Consider the following 26,240-nt stretch of genomic DNA (forward strand, 5'->3'; position numbering starts at 1 on the left):
GGCGCATGCGGTCGGGGTCGGGCCCTAGAACTCTGTTTTCCACAACATAGCCAAGGATGGCTAAGCGGTTGGTGCGGAACACGTACTTCTCCTTATTGTACGTGAGATTAAGGAGTTTGGCGGTGTGGAGAAATTTGAGACGGTTAGCGTCTTGGTCCTGCTGATTGTGGCCGCAGCTGGTGACGTTATCTAGGTACGGGAAGGTGGTCCGCAGTCCATACCGGTCAACCATTCGGTCCATCTCACGTTGGAAGACCGAGACCTCGTTAGTGACGCCGAAGGGAACCCTAAGGAAATGATAGAGACATCTGCTTTGAACGCAGTGTATTGGCGGTCTGCTTTGCGAAAGGGGAGCTGGTGGTAGGCAGATTTCAGGTCCACTGTAGAAGACCCGATACTGTGCAATCTGATTGACCATACCAGATATGCGTGGGAGGGGGTACGCGTTGAGCTGCGTGTACCGATTGATGGTCTGACTGTAGTCAATGACCATCCTGTGTTTCTCCCCAGTCTTTACCACTACCACTTGGGCTCTCCAGGGGCTGTTGCTGGCCTCAATTATGCCTTCCCGCAGCAGCCGCTGGACCTCCGACCTGATGAAGGTCCTGTCCTGGGCACTCTACCATCTGCTCCTGGTGGCGATGGGTTTGCAATCCGAGGTGCGGTTTGCAAACAAGGAAGGTGGGTCGACCTTAAGAGTGAGGGGTGGTAGGGGTCTGCCGAATTTTAAAGTTAAGCTTTGGAGATTGCATTGGAAATCCAGACCGAGTAACAGGGCAGCGCAGAGGTTGGGGAGGACGTAGAGTCGGAAGTTGCTGAACTCTACGCCCTGGACGGTGAGGGTGGCGATGCAGCACCCCCGGATTTCCAGGGAGATTCTCTGGGTAACGGGGTGTACCGCGAGGGAGCAGCGCCTTACCGTAGTGGGGTGGATGAAGCTTTCTGTGCTCCCGGAGTCAAAAAGGCAGGAAATCTTGTGCCCATCGATTTTCACCACAGTCGTCGCGGTTGCGAGGATGTGAGGCTGGGACTGGTCGAGGGTGATCGAGGCGAGCTGCAGCTGGTGCTGGTAGGCCCGGGCTGGTCGGCGGTGGTGGAAGGCGATGAACGGCCAGCCGAGGTTCCCGACGAGCAGGGGTCCTGAGGCGCCGTCAAAAATGGCGCCGAAGATGGCGGCGCCCACAGGGCGCACATGGCGGGCGGCATTAAAGATGGCTGAGCCCACGGGCCGCACGTGGTCTGTAGAGAAGATGGCGGCGCCCACGGGCTGCACGTGGTCTGCGGGGACGAAAATGGCAGCACCCACGGGTTGCACATGGGGGCCTAGAAACAGGACCAAATCGATTGGGCCTGGCACACAGCAGCAAAATGTCCCTTCTTTCCGCAGGTCTTGCAAGTTGCGCTACGCGCCGGGCAGCGCTGCTGGGGGTGTTTGGTCTGCCCGCAGAAGTAGCATTTGGGCCCCCTGGGGTTGGCTGGCTGCCGTGCGGCGCAGGCTTGGGGTGGGCTGGGGGCGGTAGCTGGTGGGGCCCATGATGTCCATGAGGGTGCCGTGCGGTCGGGGGCGTGCGATTGTACGTTACGGGAGGCTACTGTTAGCGAATTCGCGAGCTGCCAGGTTGCCGCAGGGTCAAGCATACCCCCTTCCAATAGGCGCTGGCGGATGTACGCTCACCCCATGCCCGTAACAAAAACGTCTCTGATTAAACGTTCTGTATGCTCGACTGCCGAAACTGCCTGGCAGTCACAGTTCCTCGTCAGGTTGTGCAGGGCACGCCAGAAATCGTCCAAGGACTCACCAGGGAATTGCTGTCCTGTGGACAGTAGATACCTGGTGTAGAGTTTGTTAACCGGCCGAACGTAATGTCCTTTCAGGAGCTCCATTGCTTCAGTGTAAGTGGGCGCATCCCGGATAAGGGGAAAAATGTCAGGGCTCACCCGTGAATAAAGGACCTGGAGCTTCTGTGCGTTCGAGGGTTGTTCAGCCGATGACCGGAGGTAGCTTTCGAAGCAGGCTAGCCAGTGGTCGAAGGCCGATGTGGCATTGGCTGCTTGAGGGTGCAGCTGTAGGTGATCAGGCTTGATACAAAGTTCCATCGCTGTAAAATCTCTGCTCAATAAATTGATGCACTATCAATTACTACAAGATGAGAGTAGAGAATAATTGAGGCTTTATTAAGCAGAGATGTGTGGCCTCCTGCAGCTGCTACCAGAATGGGAGCAGCTCCGGTATGCACACACATTTATATACAGCCTACTGGGCGGAGCCAGCAGGCAGGGATTTACCCATGTACCTCTAGTACAGGAGCCTTACCGTACTACATCTAATATACAGTTACTACATCTAATATACAGTTAGTGGTGGCTACCACATACCCATCTCGTTTTTGAGTGACTTTCAAAGAGAAAGATTATTACCTGGATGCACCGGAGGATGCAAATGAGTTCATTAAGAAGCATGGACTGGGGCAAACTAAATAATTCTTAGCTGTTAGGTGCAGTTGTATCATATTTATTGCAGGTTTTTTGTATTGTGGGTGAGGGCATGTGATTATAAGGATTTGCTGGGGGGGGGGGGGGTTCTGGGCAAATTTGAAGTTTGTATTTTTTGGAGTTGTTTGTGGGATGGGTGGTGGTTTCTGTTTCCTCTGTCTTTTGTTGGAGGTGGGCGGGGGGGGGGGGGGGGGGGCGGCTGCTGGCTGTTGGTATGATTGCTTTTCTGGTTTTACTCTGTGCAGAGACCAGCCTGCTGGCTGTAAAGTTAGTTCTCGGGAGCAGAGGAGTGGGGCATCTGCAGCTCAGTACTTTTTATTTCTTTAGGTGATGAGTTTAGGATTTTTGTTCTTGTTTTGTTTGGGGGTGGGGGGAGGGGGGAGGAAAGGGCCCTTTGTTCTCCTTTTGGCTGTTTGTTTATTGGGGTGGGTTATGGCTGGGAGCCGGGGTGGGGAAGTGGAGGGGTAGCCTGCTGAAGATGACAAATTCTTTGTCTTTGTTCTGGTATTATAGGTGGTTTGGCTGCCATTTTGGGTGGGCCTGAGATGCTGCTGGACTACTTCCAATGGTGGGAATGGCTGCCTCTTTGTTGGGGGGGGGGGGGGGGGTGGGGGCGGGTAAGAGACCCCCCATCTAGTTGATAGCTTGGAATGTAAGGGGGTTAAACAGCCTAGTAAAAAGCTCACATGTGTTGGCGCACTTGAGAAGTTTGAAGGCTGATGTGGTGTGTTTACAAGAGATCCATTTGCGGATCAAGGGCCAGACGAGGTTGCAGAAGAGCTGGTTGGGGCAGGTACATCATTCAGGTTGCAATGGTAAGGCATAGGGGGCTGCAGTATTGATCAACAAGGGGGTGTCATTCTCAGCTGCTACTATATTAGCAGATCCATGTGGGAGGTACATAATCAGTGGGTCGTTGGTGGGCAAGCTAGCGATTCTGGTCAACACGTATGTAGCGAACTGGGATGATATGTCATTTATTAATAAGGTGGCGGCTTCTATTCCGGATCTGGATTCACATCAACTGATTCTGGGCTGGACTTCAATTGCATTTTGAATCCTAGGTAGGATAGGTCAAGCCTCTGGTTCCATCAGGATATTGGTGTTTATGGAACAGATGGAGGGGAGCAGATCCGTGGAGATTTAAGAATCTGAGAGATGAGGAGTTTTCTTTTTTTTCTCACATCCATCGGGTCTACTCCCAGATTGACTTCTTTGTGGTGGGTAGGTCTCTTCTGGAAGTGAGGGAGAGCGGGGTACTTGACAGTCACTATTTTACATATGTGCATTTTGTGAATCTCATTTTGGAGCCAGACCCCACTCAGTGACCCCCATGGGGATTGGACATGACGTTGCTGGCGGACAAGGGATTCTGTGAATATATATCCGCTGCCAATGGGGAGTATGTTGAGTTCAATAGGAGCAAGGCAGTCTCGCCTTCCACGTTGTGGAAGGCTCTGAAGGCGGACAACCTCCTACAAGGCACATAGGGATAAATCTGGGAGAGTGGAGAGACAGGGGCTGGTGGATTCAACTCTCAAGGTGGGCCGCCAATATTTGATTGCGTCAACACCGGAGTTGTTGGCAAACAGGAAGAAACTGCAGACAGAGATTGAACTGCTTTTGACCGGCAAGGCAGTGAACCAGCTGCGGCGTTTGAGGGGTCCTTTTATGAATATGGGTAAAAGGCCAGTAGTCTTCTGGCAGGCTGCCTCCCCGGAGATAGAACACATCAGGGATTGGGGCGGTGGGTTCGTGTGTACCCCACCCCACAACAGGGAAGGTTAATGAGACATTTGAGGCTTTTTATCGAGAGCAATATATGTCAGAGCCTCCAGAGGAGAGATTATGAAGGATGCTGCTTTAGGCGGGGTGTCCTTCCCGGTGGTGTAACAGGAGAGAAGGGAGGAGTTGGAGGCGATGTTAGGACTGGAGGAGGTCATGGAGTGCATCCGATTGATGCAGTTGGGTAAGGCACCGGGTCCGGATGGGTTCCCTATCGAATTTTATTAAAAACTTTTGAGTCAATTGATCCCATTTTTGCTGGATATGTTTATTGATTCCTTGTTCCAGGGGCTGTTACTGACCATGTTGGCATAGGCATCGATTTCCCTGATCCTGAAGAAGGATAAGGATCCTATGGAGTGTGGGTCAGACCGACCCATTTCGTTGTTGAACGCTGATGTTAAGTTGTTGGCGAAGGTGTTGGCAATGCGTTTGGAGCCCTGCCTTCCAGGGGTGATTTCGGATGAGCAGACTAGTTTTGTTAAGAGCCGGAAGTTGTCGGCCAACATACGGAGATAGCTAAGCGTCGTTCTGTCGCCCACCTCAGTGGCTGAACCCGAGGCGATTGATTCAATGGACGCTGAAAAAGCGTTGGAGAGAGTTGAGAGAGGGTACCTATTTGAAATTCTTGGAAGGTTTGACTTTGGGCCAAAATCTATATCATGGATTCGAGCCCCCATGTGAGTGTGCATACGAATGCCCTGAATTTGGCCTGCTTTCAATTGAAAAGGAATACAAGGTAGGCAGTCCATTGTCCCCACTTTTGTTAACCTTAGCAATCAAGTCTGTGGCCATTGCATTGAGGTCATCCACTAGATGGAGGGGGATAGAGCGGGGATGATGGGGGAGCATAGCGTGTCCCTACATACGGATGACCTACTGTATATTACATATATTATGGACCCACTCTCCAATGTAATTTGGGGATTCAGATTCTGTATGGGGGCAGATAGAGGGGGGGCTCGTGTAGAGTTTGGAGTCTGAAGGTCCTGGTTACTGTCCCGCTTCTGTTGCCCCTGCAAAATTCACTTCGAGCCCAGTGGTGACGGCCACTTTGAAGATTTGGAGGCAGTTTAGGCAGCATTTTAAGCTGGGCTCGAAGTCAGTGTTCGCCCCTATTTGCAGGGCCATTTGTTTGTGCCTTCTGGCTTGGGTTTGTCATTCAGGGTATGGGAGAGGGACGGGTTGGAGAGGTTTGGGGACATGTTTATTGATGGTAGGTTTGGCAGTATGGATGAGTTGTTGGAGAGGTTCCAGCTCCTGAAAACAAAATACTTGCAAGTTCGCAACTTTCTGTGTAAAGAGATTCCTTTGTTTCCTCTGGCCCCGTTGCTCTCGCTCTTGGTTAGAGTCTTGTCCCTGGCCAAGTTGGGTGAGGGAAGGATCTCGGATATCTGTGTCGGATTCTGTAGACGGGAACAGCCTTCGTTGGAGGAAGTAAAGAGAATGTGGGTGAACGGCGTCCGGTTTTAGATGCGGAGGTGTGTGGAGTGAGGTTCTTCACAGGGTCAACTTCGCCTCCTCACGTGTTAGGTTCAGCTTGATCCTGTTCAAGGTAGCGCACCCGGCCAGGGAGCGAATGAGTGGTTTCTTCCTGGGGCTGGAGGATAGGTGTGAACGCTATTCTGGGGAGCTGGCAAATCATGCACAAATGTTTTGGTCTTGTCCTAAACTGGTAAGCTTTAGATCTCTTTTTTTCAACACCATATCAGGGATCCTGGGTATTCAGCTGGAGCCGTGCCCATTGGTGGCTATTTTTGGCGTATCAGACTTGCTGGTGCCGGGGGTGAAGGCCGATGTCTTCGCCTTCGCCTCAGTAATAACCTGGTGGCAAGTTCTGCTTGGGTGGAAGTCCCCGGTACCGCCTTGTGCCTTGGCTTGGCTGGGTGATTTGATGGAATTTCTGTATCTTGAGAAGGTCAGGTACAACATGAGGGGGTCTGTGGGAGGGTTCTACTCGAGAGCACGGCATTTCATCTCCGTTTTCAGGGAATTGGTCACTGTCAGCTGTTAGGTTTTTTTTTCTAAAGTTATGTTTGTTTTTTAATAAATTTTAAGTGCCCAATTCATTTTTTTTTCCAATTCAAGGACAATTTAGCATGGCCAATTCACCTACCCTGCACATCTTTGGGTTGTGGGGGTGAGACCCACACAGCCACGGGAAGAATGTGCAAACTCCACACAGACAGTGACCCAGAGCCGGGATCAAACCCGGGTCCTCGGTGCTATGAGGCAGCAGTGCTAACCACTGTGCTACTGTGCCTCCTGAAAGTTTGGTTTGTTTATGGGGCGTTGGGGCGGGGAGCAGATGGATTTGGATGGGTTTATTTTGTAATGGTGTTTTCTATATGCTACTGTTATTCTATTTTGCTATAATGAAACACCATTCTGAATCAAAATATTTAAAAAAAACATTCTTCCCTCAATCATTACCACCCAAAGTGAGACGAACAAAGAACTTGTGTAAAGTACCTGTAATGCAATAAAACGATGCGGGGAGCTTCAAAGGATCAGAACCAAACAAAATTTGACAATGAGTCACATAATGAAGTGTTGGGACAGGTGACGAGAAGTAGGTGATGGGAAGTAGGCACATCTTAAACTAGGAAAGTTTGGCTTCAAGATGGAAGGGAACAGTCATTCATTTTGATTTCTGCTTGTGGCATCTCACAATTTTCCTGCCAAACACCAATTGCACTTTGAGATTTGCTGAGATGTTCAACAAATGCAAGCCCCTTTTCCAGTTGAGAATGTGTGAACTAGTCTGATTTCACCCGAGCCAGGAGCACCATGACTTCTTGCTACGCTACGCACTGTCCCCAAAACGGTACACGGTACAATATATTCTAAAAATGTACCAGTAAGATGCTTGTTGTATTAACCATTCACCATGTATGTCATTGTATCACGCTGTTGCCCATGTGGGCTCCACCTATGGACCATTGTATGATATTACATGGAATGTATCATGTTGGTGCCCTTGTGAGCTCCGCCCCTGGCTCCGCCCCTTGAGGGGAGGTATAAAGAGCAGCAGCCCTGTAGGCGGCTCTCACTAGCATTGTGTGAATTGATGGTCGCATTAATTTAATCGACTACAACACCACAATGGAATCGGCCCTCAAACCTGACCGACTGGAACTCGACCCACAGGCCACAGAGGCCAAAGGGAATGTTTTTCTCTGGCTCCGCTGTTTCAAGGCCTACCTCACCGCCGCCTCCTCGCCTTCCGTCTCCGACGATCAGAAGCTGAGCCTCCTCCACGCCCGGGTGAGCCAACGAATCTCTGTACAACTCGAGGAAGCCTCCACTTACGCAGGATCCCTCGCGATGCTGAAGCGCCTATACTTAAGGCAAGTGAACGAGGTGTACGCGCGGCATCTCCTCACCACTCGCCGCCAACGCCCCGGGGAATTGCTGGAGGAGTACCTACGCGACCTCAAAGTCCTCGCGCGAAGTTGCAACTACCAGGCCGTTACGGCCTCTCAACATATGGACCTCGCCACAATGGGGTGGTCCCAGGATGGCAGCCCCCGTCGGCCGCACGTGTTGGGCGTCGCTGCAGATGGTGGCCAAGATGGCGGCCCCCATCGGTCGCACGTGTCGGGTGGTGATGAAGATGGCACCCAAGATGGCGGCCCCCATGAGTCGCACGTGGCGGGCCGCATGGGCGACGATGGCCAAGATGGCGGCCCCCGTGACCGACTCTCAGAGTCGAACAGGCAAGGCGTTTCGTGTCCATTGACCCGGACGGTCATCATGGAGCTTCAGAGGTTGCGACTGGTCGAGGTTGACCGCGCTGAGTTGCGGGTAGCCGGCGTGGTCAGAGGTGCTGGGGTGGTCCCAGGATGGCAGCCCCCGTCGGCCGCACGTGTTGGGCGTCGCTGCAGATGGTGGCCAAGATGGCGGCCCCCATCGGTCGCACGTGTCGGGTGGTGATGAAGATGGCACCCAAGATGGCGGCCCCCATGAGTCGCACGTGGCGGGCCGCATGGGCGACGATGGCCAAGATGGCGGCCCCCGTGACCGACTCTCGGAGTCGAACAGGCAAGGCGTTTCGTGTCCATTGACCCGGACGGTCATCATGGAGCTTCAGAGGTTGCGACTGGTCGAATGGTGGACCAGTACGGGCTGCAGGCCACATTTCCGTACTTGGACAATGTCACCATCTGCGGCCATGATCAGCAGGACCACGACGCCAACCTCCACAGATTTCTCCAAACCGCCCAAACCCTCAACCTCACTTATAACAAGGAGAAATGCGTTTTCCGCACAACCAGACTAGCCATCCTCGGCTACGTCGTGGAAAACGGAGTTCTAGGGCCCGACCCCGACCGTATGCAACTCCCCCTTCCCCACTGCCCCAAGGCCCTGAAAAGGTGCCTCGGGTTCTTTTCCTATTATGCCCAGTGGGGCCCCAACTATGCGGACTAAGCCCACCCACTGATCAAGGCCACCATCTTCCCCCTGGCGGCTGAGGCCCGCCAGGCCTTCAGCCGCATCAAGGCAGATATTGCCAAAGCCCGATGCGTGCGGTGGACGAGTCCGTCCCCTTCCAGGTGGAGAGCGACGCGTCAGAGGTCGCCCTCGCCACCACCCTTAACCAGGCGGGCAGGCCAGTAGCATTTTTTCCCCGTACCCTCAACGCCTCCAAAATCCGACACTCCTTGGTAGAAAAATAAGCCCAAGCCACCGTGGAAGCCGTGCGGCACTGGAGGCACTACCTCGTTGGTAGGAGGTTTACCCTCATCACCAACCAACGATTGGTAGCCTTCATGTTCGACAACACACAGCGGGGCAAGATCAAGAATGACACGATCTTGAGGTGGAGGATCAAACTCTCCACCTATAATTACGGTATAGTGTATCATCCTGGGAAGCTCAACGATGCCCCAGATGCCCTGTACTGCGGCATATGTGCCAGTGCGCAAGATGACCGACTCCAGGCCATCCACGATGACCTCTGCCACCCGGGGGTCACCCGGCTTCTCCACTACATCAAGGCCCGCAACCTGCCCTACTCCACCGAGGAGGTCAGGGCCATGACCAGGGACTGCCAAATCTGCGCGGAGTGCAAGCCGCACTTCTATTGGCCGGATAAGGCCCACCTGGTGAAGGCATCCCAGCCCTTTGAGTGCCTCAGTATCGACTTCAAAGGGCCCCTCCCCTCTACCAACCGCAACACGTATTTCCTCAATGTCTTTGATGAGTTCTCCCGCTTCCCCTTTGCAATCCCCTGCCCCAACATGACCGCGGCCACCGTCATTAAAGCCCTGCATAGTGTCTTCACCCTGTTTGGTTTCCCCTCGTATGTCCACAGTGACCGGGGCTCGTCGTTCATGAGCAACGAACCGCGTCAGTACCTGCTCGGTAAGGGCATCGCTTCGAGCAAGACTACCAGTTACAACCCCCGGGGAAACGGACAGGTGGAGAGGGAGAACGCGATGGCTGGAAGGCCGTTCTCCTGGCCCTACGGTCTAGGAATCTCCCAGTTTCCCACTGGCAGGAGGCCCACCCCGACGCGCTCCATTCCATCAAGTCCCTCCTTGGCACGGCCACAAACGAGATCCCTCATGACGGCCTGTGCGTTTTCCCCAGGAAATCCACCTCCGGGATCTCGCTGCCCTCCTGGCTGAAGACACCAGGGCCCGTCCTACTCCACAAACACGTCAGGAGCCATAAGTCCGACCCCCTGGTCGAGAGGGTCCAGCTCCTTCACACCAACCCCCAGCACGCATACGTAGAACACCCCGACGGCCGACAGGATACGGTTTCCCTCCGGGACCTGGCACCCGCAGGTTCCACCACCACCTACCCCCCCAACCTATGCCAACCAGCGCCCCTACATGGCACCCGCACGCCCTCCTGCCCCCCCTTCACTGAACCACAGGAACGAAGCTCCAGAAGACACGCTCCTTGAGTCCACGTCTGTGCCCGCACCGGCGGGTTCACCACCCATGCCCGCACGGATGAGTTTGACACCTGGGCCAGCTGCGGTACCAGAGCTTCGACGATCACAGCGCACGATCAGGGCACCAGACAGGCTGAACCTGTGAACCCTTCACCCCTGCCGGACTTCAATTTTTTAACAGAGGGTGAATGTGGTGAACGTATTGTATTAACCATTCACCCTGTATGTCATTGTATCATGCTGTTGCCCATGTGGGCTCCACCTATGGACCATTGTACGATATTACATGGAATGTATCATGTTGGTGCCCTTGTGGGCTCCGCCCCTGGCTCCGCCCCTTGAAGGGAGGTATAAAGAGCAGCAGCCCTGTAGGCGGCTCTCACTAGCAGAGCAGTCGCAGGCAGGCACTGTTCTAGTCGATTAAAGCCACAGTTTACGTCCACTCTCTGTTTCGCGTGAATTGATGGTCGCATCAATGCTGACCCTTATTTTCGCTGATTAAAAACTCACATTAATTTCCTACTCAGCTCTGCTTTTGTTTCTTTCTCTCGTTGAGCAGTCGGGAAACTCAACCCAGGTCCCAGTTTTCATTATTGCGACTCTAGAATGGGAGTGTTAGCTTCGAGCACAGAGAAAACGCTTCCATTCCTCGAAAGAACCATCAAATCCCTATAGTGCAGAACAAGGCCATTCAGCCCATCAAGTCTGCAGCCATCCTCTGAAAGAGCACCCCACCTAGGCCCATTTCCCCGCCCTATCCCCGTAACCCCACCTAACCTGCACACCTTTGGACACTAAGGGACAATTTAGCATGGCCAATCTACCTAACCTGCACATCTTTGGGCTTTGGGAGGAAACCGGGGCACCCAAAGGAAATCCACACAGACATGGGGAGAATGTGTAAAATCCACACATGCAGTCAGCCAAGGCTGGAATCGAACCAGAGTCTCTGGCGCTGTGAGGCAATAGTGCTAACCACTGTGCTGCCCCAGAAACACCTGCATTGTCAATTCTGTGGAGGTGCCAGGTTTCTGAAATAAACAGAGGTTGTGTGTTTTGGCACCTACCTGTGGAGCCCGGGAGTCCATACTTAGGCCCGGGGCTGCGATAAAAAGCTGCAATTGGTCCTCTGGGCCGATGCGGTCTCCAGCTTCCGACCCACAACCCATTGCTCATCGCTGCAGCTTAAACTGACAGGACCTTCTGAAGAGAAACCATTCACCACTAATTCAACAAAGCCACCCTTTTCACACAGGCTGTAGCAAAAATATAAGGGAAGCAACACCAGATTAGGGAATAAAATTTCTTACAATGTGATATATGTCCATTAATGTGCATTTCAGAAGTTTGGGGAGAATCATGTTGTTTAAGGAAGAAGTGGGGGTTTGAGGGAAGAGGCAGTGGGGTTTGGGGAGAGGCAGTGGGGTTTGGGGGGAGGCAGTGGGGTTTGGGGAGAGAGGCAGTGGGGTTTGGGGGGAAGCAGTCGGGTTTGGGGAGAGAGGCAGTGGGGTTTGGGGGCGAGGCAGTGGGGTTTGGGGAGAGGCAGAGGGGTATGGGGGAGGCAGTGGGGTTTGGGGGGAGGCAGTGGGGTTTGGGGGGAGAGGCAGTGGGGTTTGGGGGGAGGCAGTGGGGTTTGGGGAGAGAGGCAGTGGAGTTTGGGGGCGAAGCAGTGGGGTTTGGGGAGAGGCAGAGGGGTATGGGGGAGGCAGTGGGGTTTGGGGGGGAGGCAGTGGGGTTTGGGGGAGAGGCAGTGGGGTTTGGGGAGAGGCAGTGGGGTTTGGGGAGAGGCAGTGGGGTTTGGGGAGAGAGGCAGTGGGGTTTGGGGAGAGAGGCAGTGGGGTTTGGGGAGAGAGGCAGTGGGGTTTGGGGAGAAAGACAGTGGGGTTTGGGGAGAGAGGCAGTGGGGTTTGGGGGGAGAGGCAGTGGGGTTTGGGGGAGAGGCAGTGGGGTTTGGGGGGAGGCAGTGGAGTTTGGGGAGAGGCAGAGGGGTATGGGGAGGCAGTGGGGTTTGGGGGGAGGCAGTGGGGTTTGGGGGGAGGCACTGGGGTTTGGATGGAGAGGCAGTGGGGTTTGGGGAGAGGCAGTGGGGTTTGGGGAGAGGCAGTTGGGTTTAGGGAGAGGCAGTTGGGTTTAGGGAGAGAGGCAGTGGGGTTTGGGGAGAGAGGCAGTGGGGTTTGGGGAGAGGCAGTGGCGTTTGGGGGGAGGCAGTGGGGATTGGGGGGAGAGGAAGTGGGGTTTGCGGAGAGGCAGTGGGGTTTGGGGGGAGGCAGTGGGGTTTGGGGGAGAGGCAGTGGGGTTTGGGGAGAGAGGCAGTGGGGTTTGGGGGGAGGCAGTGGGGTTTGGGGGGAGGCAGTGGGGTTTGGGGCGAGGCAGTGGGGTTTGGGGGGAGGCAGTGGGGTTTGGGGGAGAGGCAGTGGGGTTTGGGGAGAGGCAGTGGGGTTTGGGGGGAGGCAGTGGGGTTTGGGGGAGAGGCAGTGGGGTTTGAGGGGAGGCAGTGGGGTATGGGGGGACAGGCAGTGAGTTTGGGAGGAGGCAGTGGATTTGGGGAACAGTCAATGGGTTTGGGGGACAGGCAGTGGGTTTGGAGGACAGGCAGTGGGTTTGGGGGACAGGCAGTGAGTGTGGGGGACAGGCAGTGAGTTTGGGGGACTGGCAGCGAGTGTGGGGGACAGGCAGTGGGTTTGGGGGGACAGGCAGTGGATTTGGGGAACAGTCAATGGGTTTGGGGGAAAGGCAGTGGGTTTGGAGGACAGGCAGTGAGTTTGGGGGACAGACAGTGAGTTTGGGGGGCAGGCAGTGAGTTTGGGGGACACGCGGTGGGTATGGGGGACAGGCAGTGGGTTTGAGGGGCAGGCAGTGAGTTTGGGGGACAGGCAGTGAGTGTGGGGGACAGGCAGTGAGTTTGGGGGACAGGCAGTGAGTTTGGGGACAGGCAGTGGGTTTGGGGGCAGGCAGTGGGTTTGGGGGACTGGCAGTGAGTTTGGGGGGCAGGTATTGGGTTTGGGGGACAGGCAGTGGGTTTGGGGGAGACACAGTGAGTTTGGGGAGAGGCAGAGGGGTATGGGGGAGGCAGTGGGATTTGGTGGGAGCGGCAGTGGGGTTTGGGGAGAGGCACTGGGGTTTGGGGAAGAGGCAGTGGGGTTTGGGGAAGAGGCAGTGGGGTTTGGGGAGAGAGGCAGTGGGGTTTGGGGGGAGGCAGTGGAGTTTGGGGGAGAGGCAGTGGGGTTTGGGGGGAGGCAGTGGGGTTTGGGGAGAGGCAGTGGAGTTTGGAGGGAGGCAGTGGGGTTTGGGGCAGAGGCAGTGGGGTTTGGGGCAGAGGCAGTGGGGTTTGGGGGGAGGCAGTGGGGTTTGGGGGGAGAGGCAGTGGGGTTTGGGGAGAGAGGCAGTGGGCTTTGGGGGGAGGCAGTGGGGTTTGGGGGGAGGCAGTGGGGTTTGGGGGGAGGCAGTGGGGTTTGGGGAGAGGCAGTGGGGTTTGGGGAGAGGCAGAGGGGTTTGGGGGGAGGCAGTGGAGTTTGGGGAGAGGCAGTGGAGTTTGGGGGGAGGCAGTGGGGTTTGGGGGAGAGGCAGTGGGGGTTGGGGAGAGGCAGTGGGGTTTGGGGGAGGCAGTGGGGTTTGGGGGGAGAGGCAGTGGGGTTTGGGGAGAGGCAGTGGGGTTTGGGGGAGAGGCAGTGTGGTTTGGGGGGAGGCAGTGGGGTCTGGGGAGAGGCAGTGGGGTTTGGGGGGAGGCAGTGGGGTGTGGGAGAGAGGCAGTGGGTTTGGGGGGACAGGCAGTGGGTTTGGGGTACTGGCAGCGAGTGTGGGGGACAGGCAGTGGGTTTGGTGGGACAGGCAGTGGGGTGTGGGGGAGAAGCAGTGGGTTTGGGGGACAGGCAGTGGGTGTGGGGGACAGGCAGTGGGTGTGGGGGACAGGCAGTGGGTTTGGGGGACAGGCAGTGAGTATGGGGGGCAGGCAGTGAGTTTGGGGGACAGGCAGTGAATATGGGGGACAGGTAATGTGTTTGGGGGACAGGCAGTGTGTGGGGGGGACAGGCAGTGTGTTTGGGGATAGGCAGTGGGTTTGTGGGACTGGCAGTGTGTTTGGGGGGCAGGTAATGGATTTGGGGGGACAGGCAGTGGGTTTGTGGGAGAGGCAGTGGGTTTGGGGGGACAGGCAGTGGGTTTGGGGGACTGGCAGCGAGTGTGGGGGACAGGCAGTGGGTTTGGGGGGACAGGCAGTGGATTTGGGGAACAGTCAATGGGTTTGGGGGAAAGGCAGTGGGTTTGGAGGACAGGCAGTGAGTTTGGGGGACAGACAGTGAGTTTGGGGGGCAGGCAGTGAGTTTGGGGGGCAGGCAGTGAGTTTGGGGGACAGGCAGTGGGTTTGGGGGACAGGCAGTGGGTTTGAGGGGCAGGCAGTGAGTTTGGGGGACAGGCAGTGGGTTTTGGGGGACTGGCAGTGGGTTTGGGGGACAGGCAGTGAGTGTGGGGGACAGGCAGTGAGTTTGGGGGACAGGCAGTGAGTTTGGGGACAGGCAGTGGGTTTGGGGGCAGGCAGTGGGTTTGAGGGACTGGCAGTGAGTTTGGGGGGCAGGTAGTGGGTTTGGGGGACAGGCAGTGGGTTTGGGGGAGACGCAGTGAGTTTGGGGAGAGGCAGAGGGGTATGGGGGAGGCAGTGGGATTTGGTGGGAGAGGCAGTGGGGTTTGGGGAGAGGCACTGGGGTTTGGGGAAGAGGCAGTGGGGTTTGGGGAAGAGGCAGTGGGGTTTGGGGGGAGGCAGTGGGGTTTGGGGAGGCAGTGGGGTTTGGGGGGAGAGGCAGTGGGGTTTGGGGAGAGGCAGTGGGGTTTGGGGAGAGGCGGTGGGGTTTGGGGGGAGGCAGTGGAGTTTGGGGGGAGAGGCAGTGGGGTTTGGGGGGAGGCAGTGGGGTTTGGGGAGAGGCAGTGGAGTTTGGGGAGAGGCAGTGGGGTTTGGGGGAGAGGCAGTGGGGTTTGGGGGGAGGCAGTGGGGTTTGGGGGGAGAGGCAGTGGGGTTTGGGGGGAGGCAGTGGGGTTTGGGGGAGAGGCAGTGGGGTTTGGGGGGAGGCAGTGGGGTCTGGGGAGAGGCAGTGGGGTTTGGGGGGAGGCAGTGGGGTGTGGGGGAGAGGCAGTGGGTTTTGGGGGGGACAGGCAGTGGGTTTGGGGTACTGGCAGCGAGTGTGAGGGACAGGCAGTGGTTTTGGGGGGACAGGCAGTGGGGTGTGGGGGAGAAGCAGTGGGTTTGGGGGACAGGCAGTGGGTGTGGGGGAGAGGCAGTGGGTGTGGGGGACAGGCAGTGGGTTTGGGGGACAGGCAGTGAGTATGGGGGACAGGCAGTGAGTTTGGGGACAGGCAGTGAGTACGGGGACAGGCAGTGAGTTTGGGGGACAGGCAGTGTGTGTGGGGGACAGGCAGTGTGTTTGGGGGACAGGCAGTGGGTTTGTGGGACTGGCTGTGTGTTTGGGGGACTGGCAGTGGGTTTGCGGGACAGGCAGTGGGTTTGGGGGAGAGGCAGTGAGTTTGGGGGGACTGGCAGTGGGTTTGGGGGGACAGGCAGTGGGTTTGGGGGGACAGACCATAAGACATAGGAGTGGAAGTAAGGCCATTCGGCCCATCGAGTCCACTCCACCATTCAATCATGGCTGATTTCAACTCCATTTACCCGCTCTCTCTCCATAGCCCTTAATTCCTCGAGAAATCAAGAATTTATCAACTTCTGTCTTAAAGACACTCAACGTCCCGGCCTCCACCGCCCTCTGTGGCAATGAATTCCACAGACCCACCACTCTCTGGCTGAAGAAATTTCTCCTCATCTCTGTTCTAAAGTGACTCCCTTTTATTCTAAGGCTGTGCCCCCGGGTCCTAGTCTCCCCTGCTAATGGAAACAACTTCCCTACATCCACCCTATCTAAGCCATTCATTATCTTGTAAGTTTCTATTAGATCTCCCCTCAACCTCCTAAACTCCAATGAATATAATCCCAGGATCCTCAGACGTTCATCGTATGTTAGGCCTACCATTCCTGGGATCATCCGTGTGAATCTCCGCTGGACCCGCTCCAGTGCCAGTATGACCTTCCTGAGGTGTGGGGCCCAAAATTGCTCACAGTATTCTAAATGGGGCCTAACTAATGCTTTATAAAGCTTCAGAAGTACATCCCTGCTTTTATATTCCAAGCCTCTTGAGATGAATGACAACATTGCATTTGCTTTCTTAATTACGGACGCAACCTGCAAGTTTACCTTTAGAGAATCCTGGACTCGGACTCCCAAGTCCCTTTGCACTTCAGCATTATGAATTTTGTCACCGTTTAGAAAATAGTCCATGCCTCTATTCTTTTTTCCAAAGTGCAAGACCTCGCACTTGCCCACGTTGAATTTCATCAGCCATTTCTTGGACCACTCTCCTAAACTGTCTAAATCTTTCTGCAGCCTCCCCACCTCCTCCATACTACCTGCCCCTCCACCTATCTTTGTATCATCGGCAAACTTAGCCAGAATGCTCCCAGTCCCGTCATCTAGATCGTTAATATATAAAGAGAACAGCTGTGGCCCCAACACTGAACCCTGCGGGACAACACTCGTCACCGGTTGCCATTCCGAAAAAGAACCTTTTATCCCAACTCTCTGCCTTCTGCCTGACAGCCAATCGTCAATCCATGTTAGTACCTTGCCTCGAATACCATGGGCCCTTATTTTACTCAGCAGTCTCCCGTGAGGCACCTTATCAAAGGCCTTATGGAAGTCAAGATAGATAACATCCATTGGCTCTCCTTGGTCTAACCAATTTGTTATCTCTTCAAAGAACTCTAACAGGTTTGTCAGGCACGACCTCCCCTTACTAAATCCATGCTGACTTGTCCTAATCCGACCCTGCACTTCCAAGAATTTAGAAATCTCGGGCGTCATTCTCCGACCCCCCAGCGGGTCGGAGAATGGCCGTTGGCCGCCGTGAATCCCGCCCCCGCCGGTTGCCGAAGTCTCCGAAGGGAGAAAAGTCGGCGGGGCGTTAATGGCGCCGCTGACGTCGGAGAATGGCACGGGTCTGCGCAAGGCAGCCGATTTTGGGCCTGCCGATATTCTCCCTTCCGGATGGGCCGAAGTCCCGTCGACGTGATGACCGTTCACGTTGACGTAAATCAAAACTCCTTCTCATCGGCGTGAACGTGTGCTCCAGGTTCACGCCGACCAGCGTGGAGGTGAGTGACGGCCTGGAGGGTTGGCCGCTGGGCAGGCGATGGCGTGGCCGCAGTCTGAATGTGTGGGGAGAGGTGTGTCTCGGGTTGTGTGTGTGCGGCGGGGGGGGGGGGGGGGGGTGGTTAGAGTGGGCTGGGCTCCGGGGGAGTGCCGGGAGGGGGGTCCGTGCCGGGGAGGGGGATGGGGGGTCCGTGCCGGGGTGGAGGTTGGGGGGGGGTCCGTGCCGGGGAGGAGGTTGGGGTCCGTGCCGGGGAGGGGGATGGGGGGTCCGTGGCGGGGAGGGGGATGGGGGGGTTCGTGCCGGGGAGGAGGTTGGGGTCCATGCCGGGAGGGGGATGGGGGGTCCGGGTCGGGGAGGGGGATGGGGGGTCCGTGCCGGGGAGGAGGTTGGGGTCTGGGCCGAGAGGGGGATGGGGGGTCCGTGCCGAGGAGGAGGTTGGGGTCCGTGCCGGGGAGGGGGATGGGGGGGGTCCGTGCCGGGGAGGGGGATGGGGGGTCCGTGCCGGGGAGGAGGTTGGGGTCCGGGCTGGGGAGGGGGATGGGGGGTCCGTGCTGGGGAGGAGGTTGTGGTCCGTGCCAGGGAGGAGGTTGGGGTGGTCCGTGCCGGGGAGGAGGTTGGGGGGGTCCGTGCCGGGGAGGGGGATGGGGGGTCCGTGCCGGGGAGGGGGATGGGGGGTCCGTGCCGGGGAGGGGGGTGCGAGGGCAAGTGTGTTGGTCCACCTGGCCAGGTGCCAGCCTCCAACAGTTGGACCCATGCGGTCCATGCCACCTGGCTGGGGGGAAGGAGGGGATATGGGCAATGATGACATGTCGTCGTCCCCCCCCCCCCCCCCCCACCCCCCCTCCCCACACCAGGCCGTCATGTTTTCCAATCATCCAGCGATGTTGGCCGCCGTGGCGGCAGCCGCTAATGTCCATGTTGCCCTGGATGAGAAGGAGGAGGAGGAGCGTGCCAGAGAGGCGGCGCAGGCTGCCGCAGAGGGGCAGGCGGCAGCCGTCCAGGCTGGAGGGACACCTGACCGACAGGACGAGGTGGGGGAGGAGGACGTCGCGGCCCCACGGCAACGGAGGCGCCCGAGGGCGCCCCGTGTGTACCGGCCCCGGCAGTCATACCAGGACCTCACGGACCGAGAATGCAGGAGGAGACTCCGGATGAGGCGGGAAACCGTGGCACACATCTGCCACCTGCTGGCACACCTGTCACCGCGTGGCACTGGCGGGGGACACCCTCTCCCCGTGTCCGTCAAGGTTCCGGTGGCCCTGAACTTTTATGCAACGGGGTCATTCCAGGCACCGAGTGGGGACATGTCCGGCATATCGCAGACATCGGTGCATCGGTGCATCCGGGCAGTGACAGATGCCCTATATGCCATGACGCACCGCTACATCCGCTTCCCTGTGGACCGGGCCAGCCAAGATGCCCGGGCCGTGGGCTTCTCTGCCATTGCCGGGTTCCCCATGGTCCAGGGCGCGATCAATGGGATGCACGACGCCGTGCGGCCACCTGCAGATAACAGGGCCGTGTTCACCAATAGGAAGGGGACCTATTCGATGAACATACAGGTGGTCTGCGACCACCGCATGATGATCCTGCAAGTCTGCGCCCGTTACCCAGGCAGTGTACACGGCTCATACGTGTTGTCGCGGTCATCCATCCCCAGCATGTACGAGGGACGCCATCCCCGGCTGAGGGGCTGGTTGCTGGGCGACAGGGGCTACCCATTGCGATCGTGGCTGATGACGCCTATACGGAGGCCACGCAATGAGGCGAAGAACCGCTACAATGATGCCCATGTGGCGACAAGGGGAGTGATAGAGAGGTGCTTTGGCATGCTGAAGATGCGTTTCAGGTGCCTGGACCTCTCTGGGGCGCCCTCCAGTATCGGTCAGATAGGGTCGGCCGCATCATTGTGGTGTGCTGCGTCCTGCACAACATAGCCCAGCAGAGGGGCGATGTGCCGCAGGCAGAGGAGGGCGGAGTGGAGGAGCAGCAGGAAGAGGCGCAGTCCTCCCCAGATGAGGGGGATGGGGGTAATGGTCAGGGCAGACGGGGTAGACACAGGCGGGTGGCTGTCCACCGTTACCGGCTGGCCCAGCGGGCACGGGACAGACTGATAGCTTCACTGACTAGATGGGCATGGGAATCGGGTAGTATGGCCACAGACCGCACACCATGGCAACAGCTGACCACCCACACCCCCCACCCATCCACCCACCCAGCACCCTCACCCCCCTCCCCAACCCCACCCACCCCACCCGCATGCACACCACCCCCCCCCCCCCCCCATTGCCGATCCACCTGCGGCACAACGGCCGGGCTCACACAGTTGCGGGTGGACGCGTGTCTATTGCAGGCCATGGAGGATGATGACAACCCGCCCTGCGATGAGCTCCTGGCTCCACATCGTTGGACTATGTCTGACCCATGGCCACAGTACCACCATCCACCCGGACCATCCCTGCATGCGGCTGTGACACTGCAGCGCACGGTCCCGTCCTCTGCCCGGGGGGATGTTGATGGCGGCCCAGGGGGAAGGGGGCAGACTCACCTGGGGCTGAGGTAAGACCACCCCTCACACACACACTTGCGCTCAACGTACATGACACCCCCGCACGCTTTGGACAGAGCACAAAGGCAGCTTCTGTAGGTGTAACATTGACTTTAATAACCAAAGGAGTTCATGCACGTGCCCTAGCCCCTAAAACTCATCTGTGCCCTGCACCCGTGCCAACTTACTCAGTGTCTAATTGTTTGGCCTTACAGGCCCTTTGACTACGTCTACATGGTTCCCCAGACGGTACAGCAGAACTGGAGGTGGACTCCTGTGATTCCTGCCCTCTGACACTGGATCCCTTTGGCGGCCGTTTCCTGGGGCGTCCTGGCCTAGATGGGCCAGGCTGCGGCCCGGGCGACTGGGATGGCGAGCTGCCAGCCTGTCCTGCCCGTTGCCCACCCGATGCACCTGGGACGGAAGGGGGGGAGTCCGAGGTGTCGCGGTGTTCCGGGACCTCCCCTACAGGGGGAGCCGGGACGGACCACACCACCTCCTCCTCCCTCGGGGTGCCCGATGGCCCCCAGGCCTCTACATGGGTGGGGGATGCGAACGGACTGGCCATCCGACGCGCCCCCGACATCTGGCGCTGCCAGTCCTGGAGGCCCGTGCTGGTATCGACAGGGGTCTGCAGGTTTGCAGCCATGGAGCCCAGGGTGTTGGCAAACCCTGTCTGTGACAGTGCGACGCCGGCTCGCACATGGCCACTGGCGCCGATGCCCTCAGCGATGGCCTGCAGAGACTGGGCCATGGCCTGCAGAAACTGGGCCATGGCCTGCAGAGACTGGGCTATGGCCTGCTGAGACTGGGCTATGGTGTTGAGCGCCTCTGCCATCTGGCGCTGGCACTGACTCATGGCCTCCTGTGAGAGGGCAGCCATGTCCTGGGCCACAGACGCCGCCTGCACGGAAAGCCCCAGGCCTCGCAAACCGTTCCCCATGTCTGACACCGTTGCACCCATTCCCTCCACCGCGGACGCCACCCGTGCGGTGTCGGCCTGGGTGGCACGCATGACCAGCACCACTCCCAGCTCCTGGACGCGGGTGGACTCCTCCACCTGCGACTGCAGCCGCCGCAAGCGGCCCGTCACCCTATTCGCTCGTCTCCGTGTCGGTGGTTGCATCGGATCTATGTGTGGGTATGGAAGCTCCAGGAACCCGGGATCCATCTGGGCGGCAGATGTTCGCTTGGGCTGGGCTTCCCTCCGACCGCCCGGCCCCTCTGCTGCTCCTACCTCCACCTGCTGTACCGGGACGGCTGTGTTGTGCGCACCAGTGAGTGTACCAGACGCCTCATCACTAAAGTGCCCAACCAAGGTGAGTGTTTCTGCGATGGTGGAGGGTGTTGGTGACAGCAGTGGCGTTGTGTCGTGCTCTTCGTCCCACTCTGAGTCCATGGCACTTTGGGGTGGGGGTTCGTCTCCACCTATCCACTCTGAGTCACTGTCCGGTATTTCGTCTTCCTGCGTAGTGCTGTCCCGGGTAGGGGTGTCCTGGGCAGTGCTGTCCTGGGTAGTGGTGTCCTGGGTAGTGGTGTCCTGGGTAGTGGTGTCCTGGGTAGTGGTGTCCTGGCTCGGATGTGACAGGGGCCTGTGGCTGCCCCCCTCGTCGCTGGGTGGTCGCTCCCGCACGTGACGGGGGTGTCGTCTCCCTGTTGCTCCAGGTCTCTCCGTCTCCCGTGGTGTGCGAGGGGCATCCTGCGGGCGTCGCATGCTGGAGGGTCCGGGTCTCTCTGTCTCCTGTGGCCTCCGAGGGGCATCCTGCGGGCGTCGCATGCTGGAGGGTCCGGGTCTCTCTGTCTCCCGTGGCCTCCGAGGGGCATCCTGCAGGCGTCGCATGCTGGAGGGTCCGGGTCTCTCTGTCTCCCATGGCCTCCGAGGGGCATCCTGCGGGCGGTCTGCATCTGCGGGGATGGGTGCCTGGACGTTTGGTCCTGCGATACACAATGAAGCATGCATGGTTAGACACGAAGGCAGGGATCAGGTGATATGGGGGAGGGGGATATAGGGGAGGGGGGATATGGGGACGGGCTGTCGGTGGCTCTCTTGCTAGTACGCCCCCGACCTCTGCATCAGCAACCTCCCGGTCCTCAGGTCCGCCAGCCAGTTCCAGGGCCCTTTCCTCGTGTTCGGTCAGTGGCCTCTCATCAGCGGGGCCTCCTCCAGTCCTCACATGCTCCCTATTGTTGTGTGTGCGCTTCTCCTGTGGGGGGGGGGCTGGCAGGGGTAAAAGGCAACACTGTTAGGCAGGTATATGAATGCACGCCATCGGTTGCGCGTGCATTGCAGAGGTTAAGGTTAGGGCTGGATTCACTTGGGGATATGGGGGAGGGGGGGATATGGGGAGGGGGGATTTGGGGGAGGGGGGATATGGGGAGGGGGGATATGGGGGAGGGGGGGATTTGGGGGAGGGGGGATATGGGGGAGGAGGGATATGGGGGAGGGGGGATATGGGGGAGGGGGGATATGGGGAGGCTCACCCTGCCTGCTCTGACGAGGTCGTTCACCTTCTTGTGGCACTGGGTGCCTGTCCGTGGTGTCAGGGCCACAGCGGTGACGGCCTCTGCCACTTCCCTCCACAGGCGCCGGCTGTGGCGTGGGGCAACTCTGCGGCCGTGCCCGGGATACAGGGCGTCCCTCCTCTGCTTCACTGCGTCCAGGAGAGCCTCCACATCCCGTGACTCGAACCTCGGGGCTGAGCGGCAGCCAGCCATCCAGTCGGGTGTTCCGGTCGGGTGGGGGGGAGCAGCGCGGCCTTATGAGCCGTCACGCCGTGCAGCGTGTATGATGCTGCACGGCGTCAACCACGTGCGCAAGCGCGGATCCCGTTACGTCGCTGCTAGCCCATTTCGGACCGGAGACTTTCGACCCATTTTTCCGACGTGACGCAAGTCGGATTTGCGCCATTTTTTACGCCGATCGGCGGACCTTGCGCCGATAACGAAGAATTTCGCCCCAGATCCTTAACGATGGATTCTAGAATCTTGCCAACAACCGAGGTTAGGCTAATTGGCCTATAATTTTCCATCCTTTTCCTTGTTCCCTTCTTGAACAGGGGAGTTACAACAGCGATTTTCCAATCCTCTGGGACTTTCCCTGACTCCAGTGACTTTTGAAAGATCATAACTAACGCCTCCACTATTTCTGCAGCTATCTCCTTTAGAACTCTAGGATGTAGTCCATCTGGGCCCGGAGATTTATCAATTTTTAGACCTCTTAGTTTCTCTAGCACTTTCTCCTTTGTGATGGCTACCATATTCAACTCTGCCCCCTGACTCTCCGGAATTTTTGGGATATTACTCATGACTTTTACTGTGAAGACTGACGCAAGGTACTTATTTAGTTCCTCAGCTATTTCCTTGTCTCCCATCACTAGATTACCAGCGTCATTTTGGAGTGGCCCAATGTCAACTTTTGCCTCCCGTTTGTTTTTAATGTATTTAAAGAAACTTTTACTATCATTCCTAATGTTACTGACTAGCCTACCTTCATATTTGATCCTCTCTTTCCTTATTTCTCTCTTTGTCATCCTCTGTTTGTTTTTGTAGCCTTCCCAATCTTCTGACTTCCCACTACTCTTTGCCACATTATAGGCTTTCTCTTTGATACATTCCCTAACTTCCTTTGTCAGCCATGGCTGCCTAAGCCCCCTCTGATAACCTTTCTTTTCTTTGGGATGAACCTCTGTACTGTGTCCTCAATTACTCCCAGAAACTCCTACCATTGCTGTTCTACTGTCTTTCCCACTCGGCTCTGCTCCCAGTCGATTTTCATCAGTTCCTCCCTCATGCCCCTGTAGTTACCTTTATTTAACTGTAACACCTTTAGATCTGTTTCTACCTTCTTTCTTTCAAATTGGAGATTGAATTCTACCATATTATGATCACTGCCTCCTAAGTGCTCCCTTACTTTAAGATCTTTAATCAAGTCTGGCTCATTACATAACACTCAGTGGGTTTGGGGGCAGGCAGTGGGTTTGGGGGACTGGCAGTGGGTTTGGGGGGCAGGCAGTGGGTTTGGGGGACAGGCAGTGGGTTTGGGGGACAGGCAGTGGGTTTGGGGGACTGGCAGTGGGTTTGGGGGCAGGCAGTGGATTTGGCGGGCAGGCAGTGGGTTTGGGGGCATGCAGTGGGTTTGGGGGCAGGCAGTGGGTTTGGAGGGAGAGGGAGGGGGAGGCGTGTGAGGTTTGGGGAGAGGCAGTGTGTATGGGGAAGAAGCAGTTTGTATGGGGAAGAGGCAGTGGGTCTGGTATGGAGGGAGGGGGTGAGGAGGGAGGGGTGAGGAGCTTGGGGAAGAGGCAATGGGTATGGGGGAGAGGCAGTGGTATGGAGATTGGGAAGAGGCAGTGGTATGGGGAAGAGGCAGTGGTATGGGGAAGAGGCAGTGGTATGGGGAAGAAGCAGTGGTATGGGAAAGAGACAGTGCGTATGGGGAAGAGGCAGTGGTATGGGGAAGAGGCAGTGTTATGGGGAAGAGGCAGTGGTTTGGGGGACAGGCAGTGGATTTGGGTGACTGGCAGTGGGTGTGGGGGACTGGCAGTGGGTTTGGGGGACAGGCAGTGGGTTAGGGGGACTGGCAGAGGGTTTGGGGGACAGGCAGTGTGTTTGCCGGACAGGCAGTGGGTTTGGGGGACTGGCAGTGGGTTTGGGGGACAGGCAGTGTGTGTGGGGGACAGGCAGTGGGTTTGGGGGACTGGCAGTGGGTGTGGGGTCCAGGCAGTGGGTGTGGGGGACAGGCAGTGGGTTTGGGGGACAGGCAGTGGGTGTGGGGGACTGGCAGTGGGTGTGGGGGACTGACAGTGGGTTTGGGGGGCAGGCAGTGGGTTTGGGGGACAGGCAGTGGGTGTGGGGGACAGGTAGTAGGTTTAGTGGACAGGCAGTGGGTGTGGGGGGCAGGCAGTGGGTGTGGCGGACAGGCAGTGGGTGTGGGGGACTGGCAGTGGGTTTGGGGGACAGGCAGTGTGTGGGGGGGGGGACAGGCAGTGTGTGGGGGGGGACAGGCAGTGGGTTTGGGGGACTGGCAGTGGGTTTGGGGGACTGGCAGTGGGTTTGGGGGGTAGGCAGTGTGTGTGGGGGGCAGGCAGTGGGTGTGGCGGACAGGCAGTGGGTGTGGGGGACTGGCAGTGGGTTTGGGGGACAAGCAGTGGGTTTGGGAGACTGGCAGTGGGTTTGGGGGACTGGCAGTGGGTTTGGGGGACAGGCAGTGGGTGTGGGGGGCAGGTAGTAGGTTTGGTGGACAGGCAGTGGGTGTGGGGGGCAGGCAGTGGGTGTGGGGGACTGGCAGTGGGTGTGGGGGGCAGGCAGTGGGTGTGGGGGACTGGCAGTGGGTGTGGGGGGCAGGCAGTGGGTCTGGGGCGCTGGCAGTGGGTGTGGGGGGCAGGCAGTGTGTGGGGGGGGGACAGGCAGTGGGTTTGGGGGACTGGCAGTGGGTGTGGGGAGCAGGCAGTGTGTGTGTGTGGGGGGGGGGGGACAGGCAGTGGGTGTGGGCGACAGGTAGTAGGTTTGGTGGTCAGGCAGTGGGTGTGTGGGGCAGGCAGTGGGTCTGGGGCACTGGCCGGGGTTGAGGTACTTACCGATGCAGTGCTGCCCGAGGCTCGGAGCCGTCTCCCGAGGAGGTTGTCTTGTTGCCTCTGAGTTCAGATTTAATCCAACAAACAAACTCGCCCTGAACTTCCCATCTCCATGGAGACTGTACACAATCCCCATAGCAATCCTCTCCACACCAGGATACAGCAACACTTCCGAGTACTACACCGCATCAGAGCAGGACCCCGGGACAGGCTCAGGCCACAGCTTGTGTCAGTGCGGGTCTCAGGATTTACTCCGGATTAGCGTCCGTCCTGGGAGGTTATGGCAAATCAGAGTTACCATATCGCGGCTCCAGATAAATCCTGTCCATGGAGATGGTTTGGTGATCAGGAGGAAGAATGAATGAAAGGGCCGTGTCGCTTTAATATGTTGTGTGTGTGTGTGTGATGCACACAGATGTTCGGTCCATGGTACCTGTGTTGGCTCTTCCATAGAATTACATAGAATTTGCAGTGCAGGAGGAGGCCATTCGGCCCATCGAGTCTGCACCCGCTCTTGGAAAGAGCACCCCACTTAAGTCCCACAGCTCCACCCTCTCCCCGTAACCTCACCTAACGTTTTTGGACACTATGGGCAATTTATCAAGGCCAATCCACCTAACCTGCACAGCTTTGGACAGTGGGAGGAAACCCACGCAGTCACGGGGAGAACGTTCAGACTCCGCAGAGACAGTGACCCAAGCCGGGAATCGAACCTGGGACCCTGGCACTGTGAAGCAACCGTGCTACT

The 26,240-nt window shown here is 57.6% G+C and overlaps 1 protein-coding gene across 2 annotated transcripts in view; it reads right to left on the minus strand.

The window, feature by feature from the left end:
* Nucleotides 1-25,640, minus strand: part of LOC140384426 (ciliary microtubule associated protein 1A-like) — a 77,609-nt gene extending 51,969 nt beyond the window's left edge. Inside the window, exons 1-2 of one of the 2 annotated variants that reach the window (XM_072466113.1) lie at nt 25,496-25,640; nt 11,254-11,442 (exon numbers count right to left, since the gene is read on the minus strand). In XM_072466113.1, coding sequence (XP_072322214.1) covers nt 11,254-11,362 — 109 coding nt within the window. In that variant the 5' untranslated portion in view covers nt 11,363-11,442; nt 25,496-25,640. The remainder of the gene's footprint in view (nt 1-11,253; nt 11,443-25,495) is intronic. The other variant, XM_072466114.1, reaches the window with a different exon arrangement.
* Between the last annotated feature and the right edge of the window lie 600 nt (nt 25,641-26,240).

This window comes from Scyliorhinus torazame, chromosome 10 (assembly GCF_047496885.1).
Source record: "Scyliorhinus torazame isolate Kashiwa2021f chromosome 10, sScyTor2.1, whole genome shotgun sequence".
Classification (NCBI taxonomy): Eukaryota; Metazoa; Chordata; class Chondrichthyes; order Carcharhiniformes; family Scyliorhinidae; genus Scyliorhinus; species Scyliorhinus torazame.